Raw genomic sequence first — 21,901 nt, forward strand, 5'->3', positions numbered from 1 at the left:
TAATCAGAATAGTAGTTTTTAATACTCCAATTCTGACGAGATCACTTCGGAATAATTCGCAATTTAGAAACTAAGATGGCAGAAAAATTTATACACATTTACTACAAGTGTGGATATATTGAAACGTGACTAAATCGTTGCATGAAGGCTGCGTACAAAGGAGGTGAGACGCACGGCCCTTCTGGGCTCTGTGTCTGAAAAGCAGAATAAGCACTCCGGAGCAATGAGAATGCCTGTAAAGGACGCAACCCAACTCCTTGCTCGTGATTAATAACATCTTCAACAAAACGACCCACCACTATTGACTGTAGCGGTATTAGTATCGGACCCTCTCGTCTTCAATAGAGGTCTCGTGACGTTTTTTCATAGCCGCCTATTGTTAATGGTACACAAAGTAGAGTATTCACGGAAAATTGTATTCATTTATAAAGAATAAATATATAGAGAAAATGAATCGTACCTATTTTAAAGATATTACAGTTTACTCACAATGTTTTATTGTGCTCCGTTGATGCTCTTTTATTAATATTCCTGTGAGGGCGCGACGGCTTTGTTGCGGGATACAGCGATGTAATAATAGCTACATTAAATGGATAATTGTGAATCGGACAGAGGAGTAGGATAATAAATTATTTCTTGTTGTGGCTGCGAACCAAACATGTAAAAATTGTTGTAGGAATTATTTAAGAAACAATATTGAATTTATTAATAAATTATATTGTTAGATGACTATTGTTACAATATTTGAATCTAAAAATTTGGATGACATTTATTTTCTTTGTCGATATGGATGCTAGTTTTAAAGTTTAGTTTAGGGCCTACTAAAGTGATTTTTCATAATAATTGCAGTTATGATAAATTTTATTTGTAAGTGCGTGTATATAAATATTACAGAAAGAAAGTAAGCATGATTTTATTTTGCAGTTACTGAGAAAACCTTGAGGAAATTATGAAACTACTAACAAACACCGTGTTATCCGGTCTGAATTTATAGTCTACCTACGTTTAACCTAAATTAAGTAATCTGAATAGTATTAATATTGATCAATTTATTTTTTAAGTTATATACCTGTTACCTACCTACCTACTTATTATGTGTGTACTAAGTCCGAGTCCGTAATATAACTTCGTCAAATTTTTACAACTTTTATTTTTTCAAAATTTAATAAGGAATAGGTACCACCTACGCCTACAATAATAGCTGAAATTGTGGATTAAAAGGACATAGCTACTATTTTCACATATCATTAATGAGTTCAAACACTGCGTAAGGTTATTTTAAGGCAATTTTTATATTTTGATACTAATTAAAATTAGCTGATTTAAAAATGTAGGATAAACTTTTTTAAATATTTTATGCAAATGTATGTACTTATGCTTCAAATGTTCACAAAACCTTAAATTTTTTTATTTCCTGAAAAATAAACATTTTCAGTTACACACTGTCAAAAGAATGATGGTATGTGGGCTGCATAATTTCCTTTTGCTAATAAGTTATTTTATATTTCCATTATACATTAACAGAAATCAAAGTTAATAAAAAATATTCTGAATGCCTAAGTATGAGTCTAATCACTTACAATAATTTAAAGAATTTGATCTTAAAACTAGAAGATGTATATAGTGAGAGGGTGGCTGCTAGGCGTTGTGGTAACAGAATAGGGCGGTTGGGCGGACGAAAATGTAATCTTGTGACCCCTCGTCGCTTGTCGACAGCGGCGAAGACGTAGAAGCTCGCTAATCCTTACTCCGCTATCTTCGTGGGACGGCTGCTTGTAAGCAAACAATCTAAACTAATTTTAAATTTAGTACTTCTGTACAAGGATTATTATACGGGATAACTTTTTTATGCCCTTCGGAGATAATAAGAGCATATTCCATATATAAAGTAGAAGCATCATACGTAATCTAATAAAGTACTGAGCGATGTATGTTCTACGAAAATTCAGAAGTTGCATTTGCCACATGGAGTACATACCCATACCAATTCCAGAATGTCTATGAAATATGTTAGATTAATCTAGAACTACCTAGACTAGCACGTAGCATTATTTGGTAAATTATTACTGTCTTTTACGTTGATAAGTTTGTACCTCTATATAAATTTACTGAGTAAACATACATGGACTACATTAATAATTTTATTTTTAAATATAAATATATTTGCATTTTATTGTGTATAAATTTTACAGTGCAATTTTATTGGCACATTTTACAATACAATAATAATACAAGTAAAATTTTAAGTATGTTGCGAGGAACGCGGGAGCACTTGTCGCAATTACGTCCAATAGCTACTTCCTAATTTTCTCGTTTCCGTCCTGCGCTTCTATTTGCGTTTATTTCGATGAATGGTGAACGTTTCTCTACATGTTATAAATATTTCAAGAGTTGATGATATACAATTTTAGTTGAAACATTATAATAACACATTGTGTACAATGATAGATATTTAAATCAATTTATTTTTATCCAGATATTGTATTTATCCATCCATTTGAGATAGACTTTAAAAAGTCGTCTGCGTGAGTACTTCAGTTTCACCTACTTTATTTTAGCCTCCAAGCAGCTCGTTTTGTATGCTATATGTCTATATATATATGTGTAGGGCCAGGTTAAGCAGTGAAATTACAGAATAAGAGGCACGACATCTTAGTTCTCTGGAATGGCAAGACATGACTGCTTGTGGGTTGTCACATGACAGCGCCATTTTAATTGTGCTGTTCATGTATATCGGCGACAATTACCACTTACCATTAAGTGGGTAATCAGCTTGATTGCCAATTTCATAAAAAAATCTAATATGATATTGCAGTTTTAAGTATATTGAATAGAAAACAAACTGACGACCCACCTAATGGTAAGCGTCACATAACAAAATAGATGAATAATATTTTAAAAAGTCCTCTATAGTGTCAGTTTATATCAACACTAAACTGACCAATACGAATACAAAAAAGAAGCTGGCGGCCCTTTCCTTAAAACAATGTTCGACATTTTGCATAGAGACAACTTTTGTTTACCCTACGGTTACAATTATATTATCAGACTCGTGGCTTTGACCATATTAAAATTTAATATGCTAGCTGTTATAGCATGTTTTTTACTTATTTGTAGACCATAAGTAAGTAAAAAACATGCACAATTAGACCAATTACTAAAGAATTAAAGAATATTCTATTATAATATCATATAGTAGAAAATCATACCATTGCTACATTTATCTATTTGTATAGTCCAATGTAGGTTAATCGCAAGACAGATCTTACCTTTTATAGGAACTAAACTTGGTAGATTGTATACAAAAGAGTAATAATTTTAAGTTCCATGTCTATTGACTGCTTTTTATTTTAAATTGTCTAATTTTTTTATCTGATTTAAAAACAAGATACTTTTTTTTGGGTTATATCTTCTGAGTTCTGAGCATTTTTTACAACGGCTATTCCTTTTTTGGCTGATAAGAAAAGTCTATTTTAGTCATGATACTAGTGCAGCAGGATAGGCATAGCTTTCACAAATTATAATTATACAAATCATAGACAATTTTATACTAGAAGCAGATTTTTCAAATATTTATTTACTGTTCTGTTATACGAAATTGAATATTGTAAATATTATAACTCTTAAGAAATACTATTCAAAGGAAAGTATGAATTGATATAACAAACAATATATAACAAAGTAAATATCGAAGGATGTTGTGATAGCGCCTAAGCACACACAACAACTGATATTACTGTACATAAAACACAGCCGAAATTAGCATTATTCTGAGCTCAGTTGTACTGCTTGTTATCATAATAAATTAGGTACCTATATAGTTGAATAATATAATTATATAATGAACTTGTTTAAATATCCATAATTGCCTTGTGCGCTCTGAGATTCTTGCTTCTTGTACCTGTAAATATGTAGGAAATACGTAGACAATTTCATACCCAACATTATGAAACCAGCAAGAGCTTTTGCATAGTTTTCAAAATATCTGAACTATTCACAAACAATGTCGGATTTGAAGGAGTAAAGTTTAACAAAACTATTCTGAGTATAGGATTATACTTAGAACCTGTGCTCAAAAGCACACCTTTAATAGCAGAATTAAGTCGAAAGACCAGTGTAGAAGTAGAATTAATTACTGAAATAGTGGGCTCTATATTTGATATTTGACTGCCAAGCAGCTTGTTGCTAATTGTAATCCGGTATGAAACGTTAGTCAAAAGAGAGAGATAAAGAAGGATATGGGAGCATATTACAGTAGTGCTCGTGGATGGGTAAGGCATAAGATCTACCTATCCGTGTAATAAATTCATGGTTTATTTGTTATCTCTACGGATGACGGTTGCTACTTTCCGCAGGGCCTTCAACTTGTTTACTATTTTAAGGAGATCTTTTTTTAAAAAGAATGTTTTCAATATTATTTTTATTAACTTCTATTTACTGTGACAAATAAATTTTGGTGTCAAGCTCATATAGAGGATCTCTAATGCCGCTGAAAAATAATAATAAATTGATTATATAAATACTTAAGATTATATTTTTTTATATTCTGTACTTATTTCTAGTGCTTGATGCATGATATATGTCTATGTAGAATTATTGAATAGAAGTTAAAACTTATTCTGTCGTGTTTCCAGTATCTCTGCGTATCGTGCACGTTTTGCAAGTAGTAAAGCTCGGTAAATGATTATTGTAGGTGAGAGTGCGGTGCGGTAGGAATCGTGTTTTGGCACTAGCACTCGCGTCAATATTTCGATCCGCAGCCTAGAACCGTCAACTATTATCGGCCGTATTTATTGCAACACATCTTATACCTAGTCCGGAGTCCTTGATCTAAAATTCACTTATATTTTTATTGTACCATAGTTATAATACAATATCTTTAACAGTTTTCGAAAAATGAATAGACCTAATTTATTTATAGTACATTATTATTAGTACCGTTATTCCACAGTCAGTATTTTTTCTTAATAGTTATGTTACTAATTGTTAATATTAGGGTTACTATATTGTCAGTTTGGAGTCCTTTCTCATTTAATATCTCGCAAGATCCAAAAAATTAGTTAACTTAGAGAATTTTATACTCAGCAATATTGCATGTGCGTTGTTCTCTATTTCGGCTTCTTAAATATGTATATATAAATGTATATCAATAGACAGCTGTGCACCGAAACAATAATCTTCGATCTTTGTTATGGACATAGGTCTCTTGCAAGACATATCACACTGCATCCTATTTCCCATATACATATGTGACGTGTTAATAAATAAATGGCATGTATCAATTCCAGCATATGGTGGGGACGGGTATGGCGGCCCCGTTCCCTGCGGCGGCGGCGGCTGCGGCGGCAGCTGCGCAATTTGCCGCCAACGGAGACGCTCTGGCCGGCGTGAAGGCTGAGGCTGGACCCGCGGCTCCCCCCCAACCGACCCTGGTTAAAAGTGAAGGTCCGCCGCAGCCGGCACCGTTACCACCTGCCAACTTCTCACCTCAGCCACCACCACAGACACATGCACCGAATTCAATAGAAAATCAAAATAATAGCTCAGTAAGTTGAATTATTTACTACTAGCAATAAAATTTAGCCTATGTGTTATTCTGATGCATAAGCTATATTACTGTAAAGTTTAATCAAAATCCGTTCAGTAGTTTTTGTGTGAAAGAGTAACAAACATCCATAATTATAGCTTTCGCGTTTTTAATATTATTATTATTATATAAGATTAAATATATATGCGTTTGTTTTGTTAACAAGTTCTTTTAGACATCCTAGGATTTCTAAATAGAGATCGCGTCTGGGCTAATACGGTCTTTTATTGTGCTTGATTGTTATTTTTTTATAATATGTTTACGGATCCGCTCTTACAGAAAATATGATATAATGATAGCTATTCCATGTATGCCCTAATTAAAGAATGTGGAACTCGAATACAATTTCCTTTTTATAAGAAGAATAATAAAAATATATAATCTTTTATCTTTTTCGTAACATTATTTATAATTGAAGAAATATTCTATTCTAAAATATTTAGTTTTAAAAACTGCAAAATGTATGGGTTATTTTACTACCATTCAGAAAACAGGTTATATCGATTCTGTAGCTGATCATAATATTTAACTCAAGAACCTACTAAATTAAAATAAAAAACCCTATGTCATTTTTAAAATTGCTGTTGAGTTCAGCTGGCAATTACATTCAGTGTTAAGGACTTATTACCACCGCATATTCCACACTGGACTTTGCTTCCAAATGCCTTTGACTATATCTAAGCATGTAGTATAAAAGATGATGCCACTAAACATACTACTGATTGGGGATCACAACTGCTTATGGACTCTAGTAATGACTAGAATGACTTGGCGATGTTGGCGCAATGTAAAATTAGGGATTTCCACAAACTACAATATAGTCTGTAAACTGTTTGGTGGTAAATTATACATAACTACACTTGCATATACTTGGTTAAAATCCCACTTTAAAATCTGTACTATTATGACGCCTCTAGTGCAAGACACAAAAAAGTCTATTAGATTAGACTTTTTTGTGTCTTGATAGAATGTATGGGTTGTAGGGATACATTTCAAATATGATCTATTATTTAATTCTATTCGAGTTTTATTTTATACTACGATGGTGGCAAAAGAGCATAATGCCCATTTGATTGTTATAGTAAACGTTTACCGTAGCCTATGGACGCCTAAAACACCAAAAGTGCATTGTCGACCCTTAAGAAACCTTAATAACCATACAAAAGACTTCAGCAGGTAGTTCATATGACAATCTAATCGTACGCGGAAGGAAACCCTTATGAAGCCGCTGTGAGTATCGTAGATCTGAGTTTAATGAGTACTGCGTGTGATATTTACAGCAAAGCGAAGGAGAATCAAACGAAGAGAGCACGCCGGTGAGCGTGGCGGCGGTGGTGGCGCAGCAGGCGGCGGCGGCGCACGCGGCGCATGCGGCCGCCGCACTCACCGCCGCCGCCGCCGGCGCGGCCGCCGCGGCCAGCGCCAACGTCGCCGCCACGGCCAACACAGAGAAGGCCCTCGTGCCCGTCTCACAAGCGTCACAACCCAAACGGTTACACGTCTCCAATATACCTTTCCGGTTTAGAGACCCCGATCTCAGAAACATGTTTGGGGTACGTATTTTCAAATTTATCTTCCCATATATTATTATATAAATAAAGCACGGCATGTTACTATTCGATGTTGTTCATTTTAGACTAAATTTTAATTTTCGACATTTTGCATTTCAGCAATATGGCACAATTCTTGATGTAGAAATTATCTTCAATGAACGTGGCTCTAAGGTAAGCAGTGTTCTTTATTAACTAAGACTATAGAATGGCTCTCTGAAATCTTATGATTTCATTGTGGCCATTACTACTTCACATTTTTATTTTGTAATAATTTCATGGTGATGAGGCAATAAACGAACACATACATGCTTTATGCAGGATAATTCATTAGATTAATTAATATCTTCTTTATAAGTGTAATATACAAATAGTATTATATATTTGTAAACATATAATTTTGCTTTAATTCAGAAAGATTGACAGTCTACTAATCCAATGAAATATAATCATCTAAATAAAAATAAATTCTATACTTCGATGTATTGTTTGAGATTGGATTAGTGGATTGCCTTATATGATGATTTGCTACTCGTTTATACGACCAACAATTTAGTCCATATCTTTGTAAAATAAATCCTGGAGCAGAACTATTTATAGTCATCTATATTAATGTTTTAAGACCTGCCCCACCACATTAATTTGTTCATTAAAATCGGTTACATAATAAAGTGATGCAGGCGCGAGCGGTTGGACTAGTGTTCATTAATATGTTATGTTTCTTGCTTCATTGACAACATAGGATTATTATAAATTATGGGAATTATTAATAACATATTGCCACGCCTTGCAGTCTCTGCATAAATTTATGATAACAATATAGAAGACATACTTGCTGTTCCCATAATTTTAAATAAACGATATATATATATTTAAAATTTCTCTTCATGGCTATTGCTATTAAATTTACATTTATTTATACTTTATTATATTACCGATAATTTATAGCAATAGCTGCGAAGTTCTACTAACATTTCTATTAGTACATTGCTGCCCAAACTACCAGACTAAAGTAACTAAATGGTTTAGTTAAATATATCCTTTCAATAATATTTTACAATCTTTCAATTCATGTGATTTGAATAATTAATCTGGTTTAACAAAAGTCTACAGGCAAATGGGCTTAGTTAAAATAATATTGATTGATTTAAACAGATTTTCTTCCTCATAGCATATTCTTGGTTTTAATGTTTGGTGCAGTATCTCTAATTGCATTGTATATTATCATTGAATAATATTGTTTATTATTCGGATTTGAAATGAATTTATCTTTATTATACCTTTGACATACTTTTGCTTTGAAACTTGCGCTACTAATTTTACAAAAATATATAAAGTATGTAGTATTATGTATTAAAATTAATAAAAGTAAGTCACTGGTATTAAAACTGTTAATAGTAACATTAATTAAAATATTCTTAATGATACTCAAAAAACAACTCACTGTAAATGACGTATCCCATAAGAGCGATGAACAAAGAGATATTATCGAAATGATTTTTAAATTGATTGGATTGACCGCTTTTTCGTGTTTACTGCTTTCCTTGTGTCAGTTTGGTGACTCCACCCCTCAAGTAGACCATGCTCGCTCATGTCAAATATAATATTTTACTCTTTTGGAATAATAAATAGCTCCAAGTTATTTTTTCTTCAGTGCCTCACATTGGGATATGCAGTATTAGAGAATGATGCATCGTCACTATAACAGCTGATTTCCTAAATCATATTTTCAGGACAGCTCTATTATTCATCACTAATAATACTTTTGTTGTCGTCTAAACTACTCCACTCTATGGTTCTTACTCCTCTATGTTTCCTAGTATTTTCATACATTTAGCTTTTGTACATGTTACAAGTATTTTTTTTTATTTCATTGTGTCGTGTGTGTAGTTTGGATGAACATCATTCTGAAATATTTATTTACTTAATACAATCTTTTATATCCGTAGTCTTTTTACTCCGATTAATATTAATAAACAGTTTGTTCGGTCATACGCTTCCTAACAGGGGAACATATTTTCATTTTTTTGGGCATGTATATTTCGCTGATTCTAAACAATGTGTTTAATCCGTATTAAAGTGTATTCGTAATAATTTCTATTTCATAGAAGTAACTAGGGCGCATCACATAGTTTGGCTTTATCGAATGTCACATGTGTTTACCTCGTCTGTTGGATAGAACTTTGTCTGTCGATCGCACTGATAGCTTGTTGCATTGCGTGCGCGTGCGTCCGCCCCGTAGCGCCCCGTGCCGTCGCGCCTCGTCCGCGATTTACAGTGGACTGGACGCCCGCCGGTCCCCGTCCCCACCGACCCCTACTTAGATAATTTAATAATTGCAAAGAATTCCGACCACCCTATCTCGATCTCTCTCTCTCTCTGCCCATATTATTGTTTAAAGTATTTGCACTCAGAATGGTAATAATAGAGCTGTCATTGCTTTTATAAGTGTAAGCGTTCGTACAATCAGCAACTTGTTTGCCACTTTCACAACTCGTCTCTTCCACTGTATTGTGTGCTGTGCTAGCTGCTTTTTGTATCTATGGATTATCACCATGTAATGATAATTGTAGTTTATACTTTTGTCTTAGCACGATCAATTGATACGAGTAATTTTTAATGACATCATGTCCTGTGTTTTGAATGCAATTTTACTCGAATAAATTGTTGAATTTTATTTGTAACCCACACCAGTAATAAAATTTAACAAAATTTGGGATATTTGGATAAGTAACTAAAGTTGCTTCAAAAGTAAGACGCTTAGAAAGTTTTAGCACTGTACAGTATATGCACAATACAAAAGCATTATTGATGTACAGTAGGTACACACTAGTGCTTATTTACAAATTTTTGCCCAGTTATGTAATGATGTACGTGTATTCATTAGTGTTAGGTTACATGCGACGCTCTTGATTGTTGGATGGTGATTATTTAGTTTACCTTACTTACTACTTTTCAACTGTAATGTTAAAGTGTAACGTTATGTTGAAGTCTGTATTATTATGGCCGTGTAAACATGTTCTACGTGTGTAAGTTCCATTGTAATATTACCATAGTTTCAATTAGTCTGTGATAGTTACTCTATGTGCATGACCGGTGATTTTTCTGTATAGATCAAATTGCAGCTAACATTCCACACAATAATGACTTGTCATTTTATTAATTCAAGTAGTGTCTATCAAAATAGCTTCGAAAAAACCCTCCGAGCCCGTACACAGTGATACGAATTCTCCTACCAATAGTACAGACTACTAGGTCGAGCGACATTATTAATTTACTGTAAATCCAAAAGCTTATGTGTACCCATTCAGCTAGTATACGCTCAAAGTATCAACGTAATCAAATAAATATAATCCTCTCGATATTTCACTAGACTATTTAAATAAAGAATATGCAATGCATAAATGTTAATTTTTGTTGCACGTTGTTTTTTGAGCGACGCTGTTTTTAATGCATGTTTTGTCTGTCTTGCATGCAGGGATTCGGTTTTGTAACATTCGCAAATAGTGGTGATGCGGAGCGAGCACGAGAGCGTCTTCACGGCACCGTGGTTGAGGGCAGAAAGATAGAGGTGTGCATGACTCAATGAATACCATCCGTAGCACTATGTAACTTATAACATCCCGCTCCTACGCCCACCGCCCACCGCAACCTGCGCTCGTCTGCTCTGTAGTTATGTCATGCTAGCGCCGCCCGCGCCGCCCGCGCCCGCGCCCCGCGCCCCGCGCCCGCCCGGCGTCCGGCGCCCGGAGCCCCGGCGCTCCGGCGCGGGTTTAGCACTAAGTATGCCGCAGTCTAATCCACAATCAAACCTTATTTATTTTGTCCCTTTACTCTCTAGACGGTCATTTAAAATGCCGATCGAAAGAGAGAGTGTCTCACAGAGAAATGTAGAACGAACCGTACCGTCACAATGCCGCAGAGGTAAGAAAGTTTACGAACACACTTTTTAGATCCATTCTATCTATTTATTCTCAAATATTATTTAAACCACTAACTAATACTAGACGACTGACTGGCATTCAAAATAATATTCTTTCTAATACAGACGTATTTCCTATAGATTCAATCACATTTAGTTTTCTATCCCTACACTCATTTCTAATGAAACATGTCAAATATCTAAAAATTAAAAAGTGAAATGTATTATTATTAAATAATAATTTTGATGAACTTTTATTACTAGCCCTTATTTAGCGTTATATGTATACATATTCATATTATATCAAAAATAGATATTTGACATGGGATTGGCCGACTTTTTTTATTGTACTTAAAATTTTGCTTAAGAAATATGAATTTGACATTAAACTAACCAATTCTTTAAAAGTGGTTGTAACGACATGAGTTCATGTTATCAATTTTTGTAGTCGGACAGAATGACTTTAGCCTATTGGGTTCGAATCCCATTGCGTTGAACATACTTATACAAAGAGATTAAGCATGCTGTTTAGAATATTTATTTTTTTCCATTCGATATAGTCATTTTTATAAAGTCGGCCAATACAAATTGATCTCGAGTTAGAGAATAGAAACTGATACAAAGTTTAATTCCGAATCAGGTTAATAATGCGACGGCGCGTGTGCAGACTAAGAAACCTCCGACCGTACCAAATGGTAAGCCTGCTTCACCTTCTTACAGACATGTCTATCAATCGCAACCATCCAATGTACTAAGTCTCTCCTCAACATTAATTATAGATTCACTTGCCCTATATCTACTTGTAACATATTTTATTAACACTCCCGCTATAATAATATTACACGTCTTCGTACAATCACAGCTATTTCAATTATAATGCATCTTGGATTTCTCTTTTAACCATCCAGTTATTCTGGCTAGAAATGGATCAGTTCCCACTTTGGGTGAGAGAGCTGGAATTATAAAGATCGGTGTTGTCCATGTTAATGTCCTTACATGTTAACTAGATCCGTGTTTGAATGCAAGTAGATGAATGCTACTTAGAGAATGATTTGCTGTCGGCGGCCGGAGACAGCCTGTGGGCGCACAGAAAACACGATGCGCACTCTTATGCCTTGATTACACTCAGTTCACTTGTACAGCAGCAAGTAGGTAAATGAGCATGATAATGGGCAGTTTTAGTGATATAAACTCAGCGCTGCTGTCGCCTCCTTGGCAATAGCCATGAGATGGTGACTGTCGAGAAGGTGGCAAAAGGGGTTGACAGCGCAAAACGAGTCAGTGTTTACACTCTGCCGTCTTTTTTATTTATCATAAGACAAAGTAATATATAAAACATCACCTTATTGGATCGAGTACAATTCTTTACAGTATTGTAGAAAATTGTACAGTCTAAACCAGAACTCCCGCAACAATTTTATGTTGTCCGATACAACAATATTGTCCGAGATTGTGACATTGTCACATGCACGGCAAGAATAACACGGTTATGTAAACACTTGCTACCTTTCATACTGCTAAAGAAATATCATAGGAAGCATTAACTGAATGTAAATGAGGAGTTAAGTGTTCAGCACTGGAGACGACATTAATCTGAATGTTAAATGATGTATTATAGATATCACTATTTACACATTAAAATTTTTCTTGTCTTTAATGAGGGTTAATAAAAATTAGCTGTGATTGGTCGATATTTACTTTGACAGACGGAAAGTTTTAAAAAATCTACGCCTCCTGTGTTGATGTCACTCGGATCTTATCACATTAAAAGCACTAATAAATTGGATCACACCTCACCTTGTTCAAACTTTGAAATTACACGTAAGGAGAATATGAAAGGGCTGTCTCCGGCGTCAGTGTTTGCCTGAATAATTAACACTTCTGTATGAACGGATAACACCAACCCTAGTCGGCTTGTTAGAACAATATACACTTTCTAATGCTATACAAGAATTGTTTATTCCTTTTTTTTATTGCTGGAATGAATGTCTTCATTAATGCACTATTAATATTTAAATTTGTAGTGGGGAATGTCTGTTAGGTATGTCTTATTTGTACTAGAAGCGATGTCTGCATTAGAAGCGAAAGGCTTTATATTACAATTTTGCTTATATTAATTTTCTATTTTCGTTTTGTTTCAGTCTGTGTCCAGTGGCCTGAAGGTGAGGCAATATATTTAAAATATTATACATATTTCGACTGAAATAAAAGCTTTTGCGTTTACATTATATATATAACATTTATACGAGCATGATTTTTTTCTTTACTCAATGTGATGGAGGACTGTGGTTGTTAGTTCTACTGCTCGATGAGATCTTGTATGTCACTGATTGACTCTACAGCATTTGTAAAGGTTTTCTGTCGGCCATGCTTCTTTAGAGCTGAAAGACAAGGGCTACTTACATATGCATACGTATTTTACTGGTATCTAACTATAAGTTTGGTAACAAGTTATGTAAATTAGCTACGTATGTCCTACGTGCTGTAATGTAGCATGGCCTTAATATCTGTAATCTGTAATAGCTAAGTAAATAATACTACGGAGTACGAGAGCGCTCGTGCTTCGATCTCACTAGTGCATACATAGCGATAACAAGCTGGAGGCCGGGCGCCCGGGAATGACAGTGCGAAACGTAAAGGGGTCTCCCGAATGGACCGCGAAGTCCGGGAGTCCGCCGGCCGCCGGCCGCCGCGTGGTATACGAGCGTGCGCAAGGTAGTGAGTGTAGAGGCGCGTGTGTGCGCAGGGCTGCGGGTGTCGGGCGTCACGTGGCCGTGGCTCGGCGCCGCGCCGGCGGCCGCGCCCGCGCCCCCGCTGGTGTTGGCGCCGCGCGCCGCGCAGCGACGCAGGTACGCGCATGCTAGTCTGTCCGTGTGTTGCATGTAGTCCCCGCGCCGGCGCTGCGCCCCCGGCCGCCGCGCGCCGCGCACGCCCCGCCCTCCGCGCACGCCCTCCCGCACGCTGTGTTGCCCCGCGCCGCCGCCTACGCGTCGCCGTTGCACGCATATGCACAGTGAGTACTCACCTCACACCTCCCCCCCCCCCCCCTGCACCGCCCACACCACACACCATTCACGCACCCCCTAAACTCCCAACACACGCCTCCCTCGAGCTGTGAATCGACAACTGAAATATCGGACATACGTTTTTCGTTCTAAACGTTAAAAACTCATTCTATACCTAAAACGAAACGAATATACGAATATACAAATAGATTTATTTATCTGTTATCTCGAACAAAAACATAAATCTAAGGGTCGGCAACGCGCACGTGTAACCCCTGGTGTTTCAGGCGTTCATAGGCTACGGTAACCGTTTACTATCAGATGGGCCGTATGCTTGATTGCCACCATCATAGTATAAAAAAATAATAAATGCCTCGTTTTGAACATTTAATTAGAAAACGATTTAAAACTATTGTATTCTCTTAGAAAATATGGCATGATATTTTTGTATTAACAATGGTCTAAATTTAATTATTTCATTATTAAGTAAGCGTTTTCACTGACTGTTCAATGGGTGTGCCTATTTATACCTAAATCTAGATCTATACATGACCCATTTCTATAATTAATTTTATGATATTTTTCATCCCATACTGAAAACAATGTCGCGCTCAAAACAGTAGACAGTCAGTTTAGTATTAAATAAACTTCGTACTTTCAAATATCGTAATATGAAGAATATCTAAGATAGAGATAATGTGAAGAAAGTGTTATATAATAATATCGGAGCATCCATATCAGATTCTAGTCCAAGTAGCTTTTGGGAAACTGTTTCAAGTTGTGTCGTCGCCTTTATTACAATGCAAAGGTATATAACCAATGCATCCTTTATGCCATACGATATGGTAACGTGGACGCCTACGAGACGTCTAAGCTTCGCCAGACATATTCTTCGACATACCTCAGCTATATTAGGACCTGAAGCGTCGCTGGGGTAAACGTGTTCAGAGTGACCATAAATAGGTAAACATAGTGTAAGTCCAGAGGTGGAAAGACGACATAGGTAGGGTTGCAAGTAAGGCTGATGATGATGACATACATATATTCTAAAAATATTATAAAGTGGTCACTGTATGTAATGTTAACAATATCTTCTCGAGTATAAAAAAAATAATAAAAATTACATCATATCTCTACATCTCAGGAGACAAGGCGCATCCTATTACCCTCCGAAACATTTTTCTCCTTAATCATCCTGTTTCGCTCCTACAACCCTAACCACATGGTATGAATTAATTTTTAATAGTGAATTAACCTACACAGTTTGTTCGTACCCTTAGATAGCACATTAATAATATATGTTAAACGTAACTAACTCGAGTAACATTTAATTGGATGGATTAGCTTGGCCGTTTAGTGCTTCTCACTTCCGTTCAACACACTAAAAGATTGTGCTCACTGTAAAATGCACACGTAGTTGTACCTACCTGTAGTGTCGCAATTTAATATTTCTTTATGATCCTTCTATTAGACTACGAATGTTTATTTCTATATTAGAGTAGTATTTGAGTCTCTTCTTTCATTACTTTGTAATTAGACTTTTCCTATATATTCATAAGTAGTTATGCTGCAGATATGTACCAATTATTTATTATTATATGTATTATTAATAAATTGAATATAATTTGCAATTTTACTATGTTATATAAACCTTAATTGTGTATCTTCGTCACTTACAGTGTATATTACGACCCATTCTTAGCGGCGGCTGCAACTGCTGACTCGAACTACAGATTACAGGTACATAATTTAATAAATGCATTTTTTTTTTAATTAATTACACTTAAGATAAGATATATTCTAATACGATCAGTTTTATTTATAATTTAATTAGCCACAAAATAAAGTACATTCTTTAATTAGAATTCCAAATATTAATGGTAGTATGGTACTTTGTTTATTTATTTATGTAAAATAGCAAATCAAGTAACAGCACACGTGATAGTATGTGGTATATAGGCGTATATATACATCAACAGCACTACGGATATTACGTTTTCGTGTGAAGCTCGTGGTCATCCCTCATTTGTTGCCATTCCGAAGGAATAAGATATGCCTCCGTATTTCAAAAATCCACCGCCATTTCTCACTTTTTAACCAAACACAACTTGCAAAGCAGGCTGCTTGGTGCAGAAATACATGATAGATGGTTTATATTCTGTTAAACATGTTAACTATTCTGCCTTTAGGCTGCAGTACATATTTCGATGAAACTGTTAAAAAAAATTGCGACTTCATTGCTTTAGTTTCATAATAATATTAGAAATCGAATACAGCCAATGGTAAATAGTGTCAGCCTATACCACCGGTAATATACCTATATTGTGATATTTCTATAAGTAACCACTTATATATAAATAACCTTTTTATAGGTAGAACTATTTTTTTTTTGTGAATTTCCGCTATTAAAATATATCCATAATCATATATTACATGTTAATTTTTATAGTACATGGTAATTTGACAATATTATAATAATATACTGGTTCTGTTTATATTGTAATGTGCTACCGATATATATGAACGGTACAATGCTGAGCCGAGGTGATATGCGTGTGTTGTTGCAGGCGGCGAAGCCCGCAGCCGAGGTAATACATCACGCCTCTAGAGCTCGGTTCCGATCGATATTCTATATATATGTATCCCAATCGCTTCCTGATTCATGTACTACCACGCTATATAGTATAAGTTGTATATCATTGCGGAGTGAGTGCTGGGATTTTGTTTGCTCCTTATTATACTCGTATGGTCTTTTGGTATCCACCGTAATGCAGGGTGCACATGTGTTTGTGGTAACCGTACAGAGCGGCACAGTGTTGCGCGCCGGCCGCGGCGATTGCTTTGTTGAGTTCATATCCTTGTTCGTTGGTATTGTGGTGGGTGATTTAGTTTTAGGCGTTTGCTCAAGTTATGAGTTGACTCGATCAGATGCTAATTTATATCATGCTCCGTGTAGAACATTGAGCCCACAAATAATTGCAACTTTTCTATATATACTAACAATCACAAGTATGTAGAACTAGTTTTATAGTTATTCTATCAATATTGTTACAGTCATAGTTTGTATCGTTTCCAACATCATTATTACTCTTTATATAGTGCATGCTCGTCGCTCCCATCATTTTACACATATTTTCTGCAACAAAACTAACACAGTACTATTCGACGATTGTGAAATCGTTATTTTGATGCAGAAACATGAATCATTTAAAACTGTAGGTGCGTGTGCCAAGAACGTTGCATGTTTTTATTGTAAATAAACTATATCACAGTTAAATGTTCACTGGTTCTTTTTCGTGTATTAATAAAATAGCTCAATGCGTTATACTCTGCATCGTCCTAGCTTTTGTGATTTAATATGTCCTCCAAGACTAAAGAAATCGTACCAGTACCGTCGGCACACGAGAGTTCACCCAGCATTATATCACTGCAGGTGTAAAATGGTAAGCTGTTAAGAAACATACTTTTTTCTACGCCTCATCAGAATTAAAATCAGAAATCATAATTTAAAGTGTTGGTGTTCATTATTGTCGAAATGCGATGTACTTGACGCGACGTCTATTTTTAGTTCCAAGCAATTTAGCCTTTGTGGGCTCACTGTTCGTGCAGATAGTATTTATGGTTTAAATAAAATTTTCAGTTATGGATTAAATAAAAGTTTTAAAAGTTGTATGGACAGATACTTTATACCATTGAATTTTTAAAAAAATCTTTGCCGGTGTTATGGGGTAATCAGAAGTTTAAAAGCAGTACAACAAATATGTAATCCCGTCGACAGGTATGGCACATGTGGTAAAAAAATTAAGATAAGTTTCCTCGAATAAAATGCCTGCTTTTTTTGCAATTAGACTTTACGCAAGCAGAGCAACCTACCGACACTATGACGTTCCAAAACGTAAAACGGAAATACTTTTTTCAAGCTTTGAATACAGATTCAAATACCAGTGTCGCCGCAACTTTTTGTATTAAAAATACGGTGTCTGCTGTAAATACAATTAAGTGTGTCGCGGTTTGTGTTTGCAGGCCGCGGCGGCAGCGGCAGCGGCGGCAGCGCCGCTACTGAAGTCCCCGCTGGCGACGGCGCAGCAGGCGGCGGCGGCGGCGGCGGCCGCCAACTACGGCGCCGCCGCACGCGCCGCCGCCGCCGCAGTCAGCGCCGCACCCGCGCCCGCAGCACTCGCGCCCCTCGCCGCCACGTCAGTACACATATTATTTTTTCTTATGAATCATAATAGAATGGTGCCCTCGCCTACGCTGGCGGGGCCTAGTGGAGTATTATAAGATGAGCATGATAGGATGAGGTCAGGTCAGGTGGTCAAATTCGCTAGGAATTTATCACGATAGTTTCCAGGTGGTTTTAGATTTGTTAGATTTCCAGGTGTGGCCTGATATGCTACATTGCTAGCAATAGGGTTATTAGTCCACATTACTGAGAATCCTCTTCCTCTAAGTATTCTCACGAACGAATCAGCTTTCACGCAAGAAATATTGTGCGTGATAAATCAGACAAAAAGAAATAGATAAAGTGCAAACGAATCGGCAGCGTGTTTTTAGAAAATAATATTTGTGTATTTAAAAGAAACTGAAATGACATGTGAAGACATACTTACGTACAAATTACAATCACACGCTGGCTTTCCCGCTCCTAATCGCGTGAAAAAATGTGTCGTGTAAATGTAGCTAAGGTCACGATTTGAACCGACTTCAAAAAAAAAGAACATACGCAATTCGACTTTGTCTTTATTGTCTTAAGAAATCTTTTTCTTGATCTTACCCAATTTGATAATTATTTTATAGTGTAGTTATTTTATAAATTTGATCAATATAGTACTTCTGCTTTTGAACGATTGTTATACGTTTTACAATGTCAATGCATATTATGAAAAAGTTCGTATCCCAATCATATCCTAGTCAAAATTTTTTTATATATATATAATAACTATTCTTGTTTTTTTTCAGGTATGGTCGAGAATATGCAGACCCTTATTTAGGGCATGGTATAGGACCAGTCACAGGTTATGGGGTAAGTTAATCTGTATAAAACACGTTTTTAGCATATGCTTTTCTGATAAAATGATCAATTTTTTTTGTTTTAATTAATGCTAATGGACTTGATCGATTGCGTTGAATGCGGCAAGGGCAGTTTTAAATATTTTTACCCGTCTGCTCTATAGATAAGTTCCCTAATCTGTGTAGATTAGAGTAATCACAAAACTCGTTTTCTATCTTCTCTCACTTTGTAATATTCGTGTACAATTTATTATTTTGATATGCCGTTGTGTCTATATATTCTTTTTATTCTATACTTCCAGACTGCTGTCTACAGGAGCGGTTACAACAGATTTGCACCCTACTAAGCCAGTGGAACAAAAAAAGTTTTTACTCGAATATAGAACTGTCTTTCACATTTACCCTAACATGACAATGAACTCTCTTTGTAAACGTACAAAATTAATTCATAATTTAAGATAACCGTAATAGTGCTAGCCGATTGCTAAAGTTGGATAGCTTAACTATGTAACTAGTGGCGAATCGGCGCTGGCCTCTCGGATCGTCGTCAGCCGCCCGTCGGCTGTCACCCAAGTGTCCAATTCGTCCGCTCACGGCGGACGTGAGGAACTTATGATAATACCAAAGTCATTAAATTTTCTAACAGAAATAGTTTATTAAGTTAAACTGTATTGTAAATTATTTGTGTATCTAATGCTATACAAGTGCGAGCAGCTAAAGTAAGTGCTTTCGTTCTATTTAGATGTTTGTAAGAGTTATATTTTACTAATACACGAGAGTGAATGTGAATATCTACATTTAGTGAATGTTACGATGTGGTATAATGTAGATGTTACATTTGTAATAATTGACAATAGAAGAATATTTCATGTAAACGATATTTAGTGAGCTTTGCACTTGCATATCATAGAAAAATGTAAATATTGAATCCTGAATACATTTTACAGTTCGTTACATTTTAGTTTAGATATTGGAACACGTGTGTGTTTGCTAGATATATGTACTTCATGCTTTGTTGTTATCGGAATATCACATCGGACGTCATAAATTTTACAGTTGAACGCTAGTTCGTCTCATGTTGGATACATAGTTAGAAAAAGTAATATAGTCTTGTTGTTAGTGCAGGTGACACTTAACAAAAAGACATGAAATTTTCTATACAGTTTAATTCTATTCAATATAGTTTGGCAAAAATAGTCTTCGTGGTGCAGTTTTATATGGTGCCATTATTTACTTGGTTGTTATTTTACAAAGATAATTTTTGGGAAGTTATCTTCGACCCTACCTATATTTTGAAAGAACACTATTTTTACATAGTTTTAGAAACGTTCGACCGTTCAGTTCAGTCAGGTGCTGTTCGTTGCGTATATGCTACAGTCATGTGATTAAATTCAATAAGTTGTGCTTATATAGCCTTTAAAGTTCGCAACATGCCTATACCCACAAGCTGTGGAAAGCCAAATCCTGTTCGTGTTAAATTAGCAATTGTTTTAGTACTCGCTATGTACAATATGCTTTTTGTCTGTAGTACCTACATGTATCAAAAATGTTTACTTTCGTTTTCTATAAAATCGAATTATTGATCGCTAGGTAATATAATGTTTAATATTTTACTGAGACGTAGATATAACGCTTTAGATGTAGTGTTTAAGTAAAGAAGGGAACTCCATCGAGTTCTTACATATCATTGAGATTTCTCCTTGTAATTATGTTCGATACCGTAGATCTGAATGTGTACGGTGTGTATTTATACGCTATTTTAATACTTTTATCTGGTATACTTTCATTTGTGGAACAAATACGCGTACGGGTCCAACCCTTTAGACGTCGTCGTAACTTAGATCTAACATTTGCATTAGGATTGTAAAAATAACATAAAAATTGAATTCGCTCAACGTTTATACCAAAGCACAAAACCCATCGATTCATACGTAATCAGAGCGTTTGCATGTCATTCATCTATTCTCCATAGATTTCATAGTCTTTCATTCAGAAAAACTTACAAAATCTGTGAGTCTTTTATATATTCAAACAATATCTTCGTTTTAAGTGATTTCGTTATAGTAAAGTAATTTTCTGAACATATCTATTTGCCATCTAGAGTAGTTTTTTACATAGTTCAATGATATGATATATAAATATAGATCTGAAATGATTCGTTTCATGTTAACTATTGCTCTATTGATATTGTTGTAAATTTGTAGTGTTAAAAATCGCATTACAATGATGATTTTATGCTTCAGTACTATTCTCAGTTTGAATGTAATCATTCAAAATATGTATTTTTTAAATTTATTTACCAGGATCCCGCGTAACAGTTCTATGCTAACATATCAACAGAAATATTCCCCTGGTATATTAAAAAGCTACGTTTCGGCACGGTGACATCTACTATGATAGCTTTAATTACTTAAAAAGTTAAGATGATGGAGGCGTTCACCTGTTGTGCTAGTTGGGTAGCAAGTTCATAGGCACACAAGTTTAGCATACGTAGCTCGATAGCGAACCCATGACGTGAATATTTTTAACTTGCAGTTCTAGTCTTTTGCGCACAAACTAAGATAGTTAAAGGTGCTGGTTCGTAAATATGTGAATTTTACGAATTATATTTTCATACGCCTTTCCGAATTTGTTTTGATGTAGGTATATACTCTTTTCGTTCTGTAGGATCTATTTGTTAAGGTCTTCGTGTCATATTATTCATTTGGTAGATTACGATCGTTTCACTCACCTCTTAGTGCCACTGGCTTTATTATATTGATTATGCATAGGTTCTAGTTATATTTTATCGGACTGTAGTCAGTCCTGTTGCAGCTGCGAACAATAA

General features: G+C 35.5%; 1 protein-coding gene across 5 annotated transcripts in view; it reads left to right on the forward strand.

Moving 5' to 3' along the window:
• LOC131848553 (RNA binding protein fox-1 homolog 1-like) overlaps positions 1-19,949 on the forward strand; it is a 55,463-nt gene extending 35,514 nt beyond the window's left edge. For 2 of the 5 annotated variants that reach the window (XM_059198464.1, XM_059198465.1), the window contains 9 exons: positions 5,289-5,546; positions 6,868-7,140; positions 7,258-7,311; positions 10,616-10,708; positions 11,700-11,754; positions 13,201-13,221; positions 13,946-14,072; positions 15,744-15,804; positions 16,632-17,677. In XM_059198464.1, coding sequence (XP_059054447.1) covers positions 5,289-5,546; positions 6,868-7,140; positions 7,258-7,311; positions 10,616-10,708; positions 11,700-11,754; positions 13,201-13,221; positions 13,946-14,072; positions 15,744-15,804; positions 16,632-17,081 — 1,392 coding nt within the window. In that variant the 3' untranslated portion in view covers positions 17,082-17,677. Of the gene's footprint in view, positions 1-5,288; positions 5,547-6,867; positions 7,141-7,257; positions 7,312-10,615; positions 10,709-11,699; positions 11,755-13,200; positions 13,222-13,805; positions 13,909-13,945; positions 14,073-15,743; positions 15,805-16,631; positions 17,678-18,087; positions 18,261-19,023; positions 19,088-19,376 lie in introns of those variants that run through there. The other 3 variants (XM_059198469.1, XM_059198466.1, XM_059198468.1) reach the window with 3 other exon arrangements.
• Positions 19,950-21,901: the final 1,952 nt, after the last annotated feature.

The sequence above is a fragment of the Achroia grisella genome, unplaced genomic scaffold (genome assembly GCF_030625045.1).
Source record: "Achroia grisella isolate CSIRO2021 unplaced genomic scaffold, CSIRO_AGI_Agris_v1 utg558, whole genome shotgun sequence".
In the NCBI taxonomy this organism is placed as follows: Eukaryota; Metazoa; Arthropoda; class Insecta; order Lepidoptera; family Pyralidae; genus Achroia; species Achroia grisella.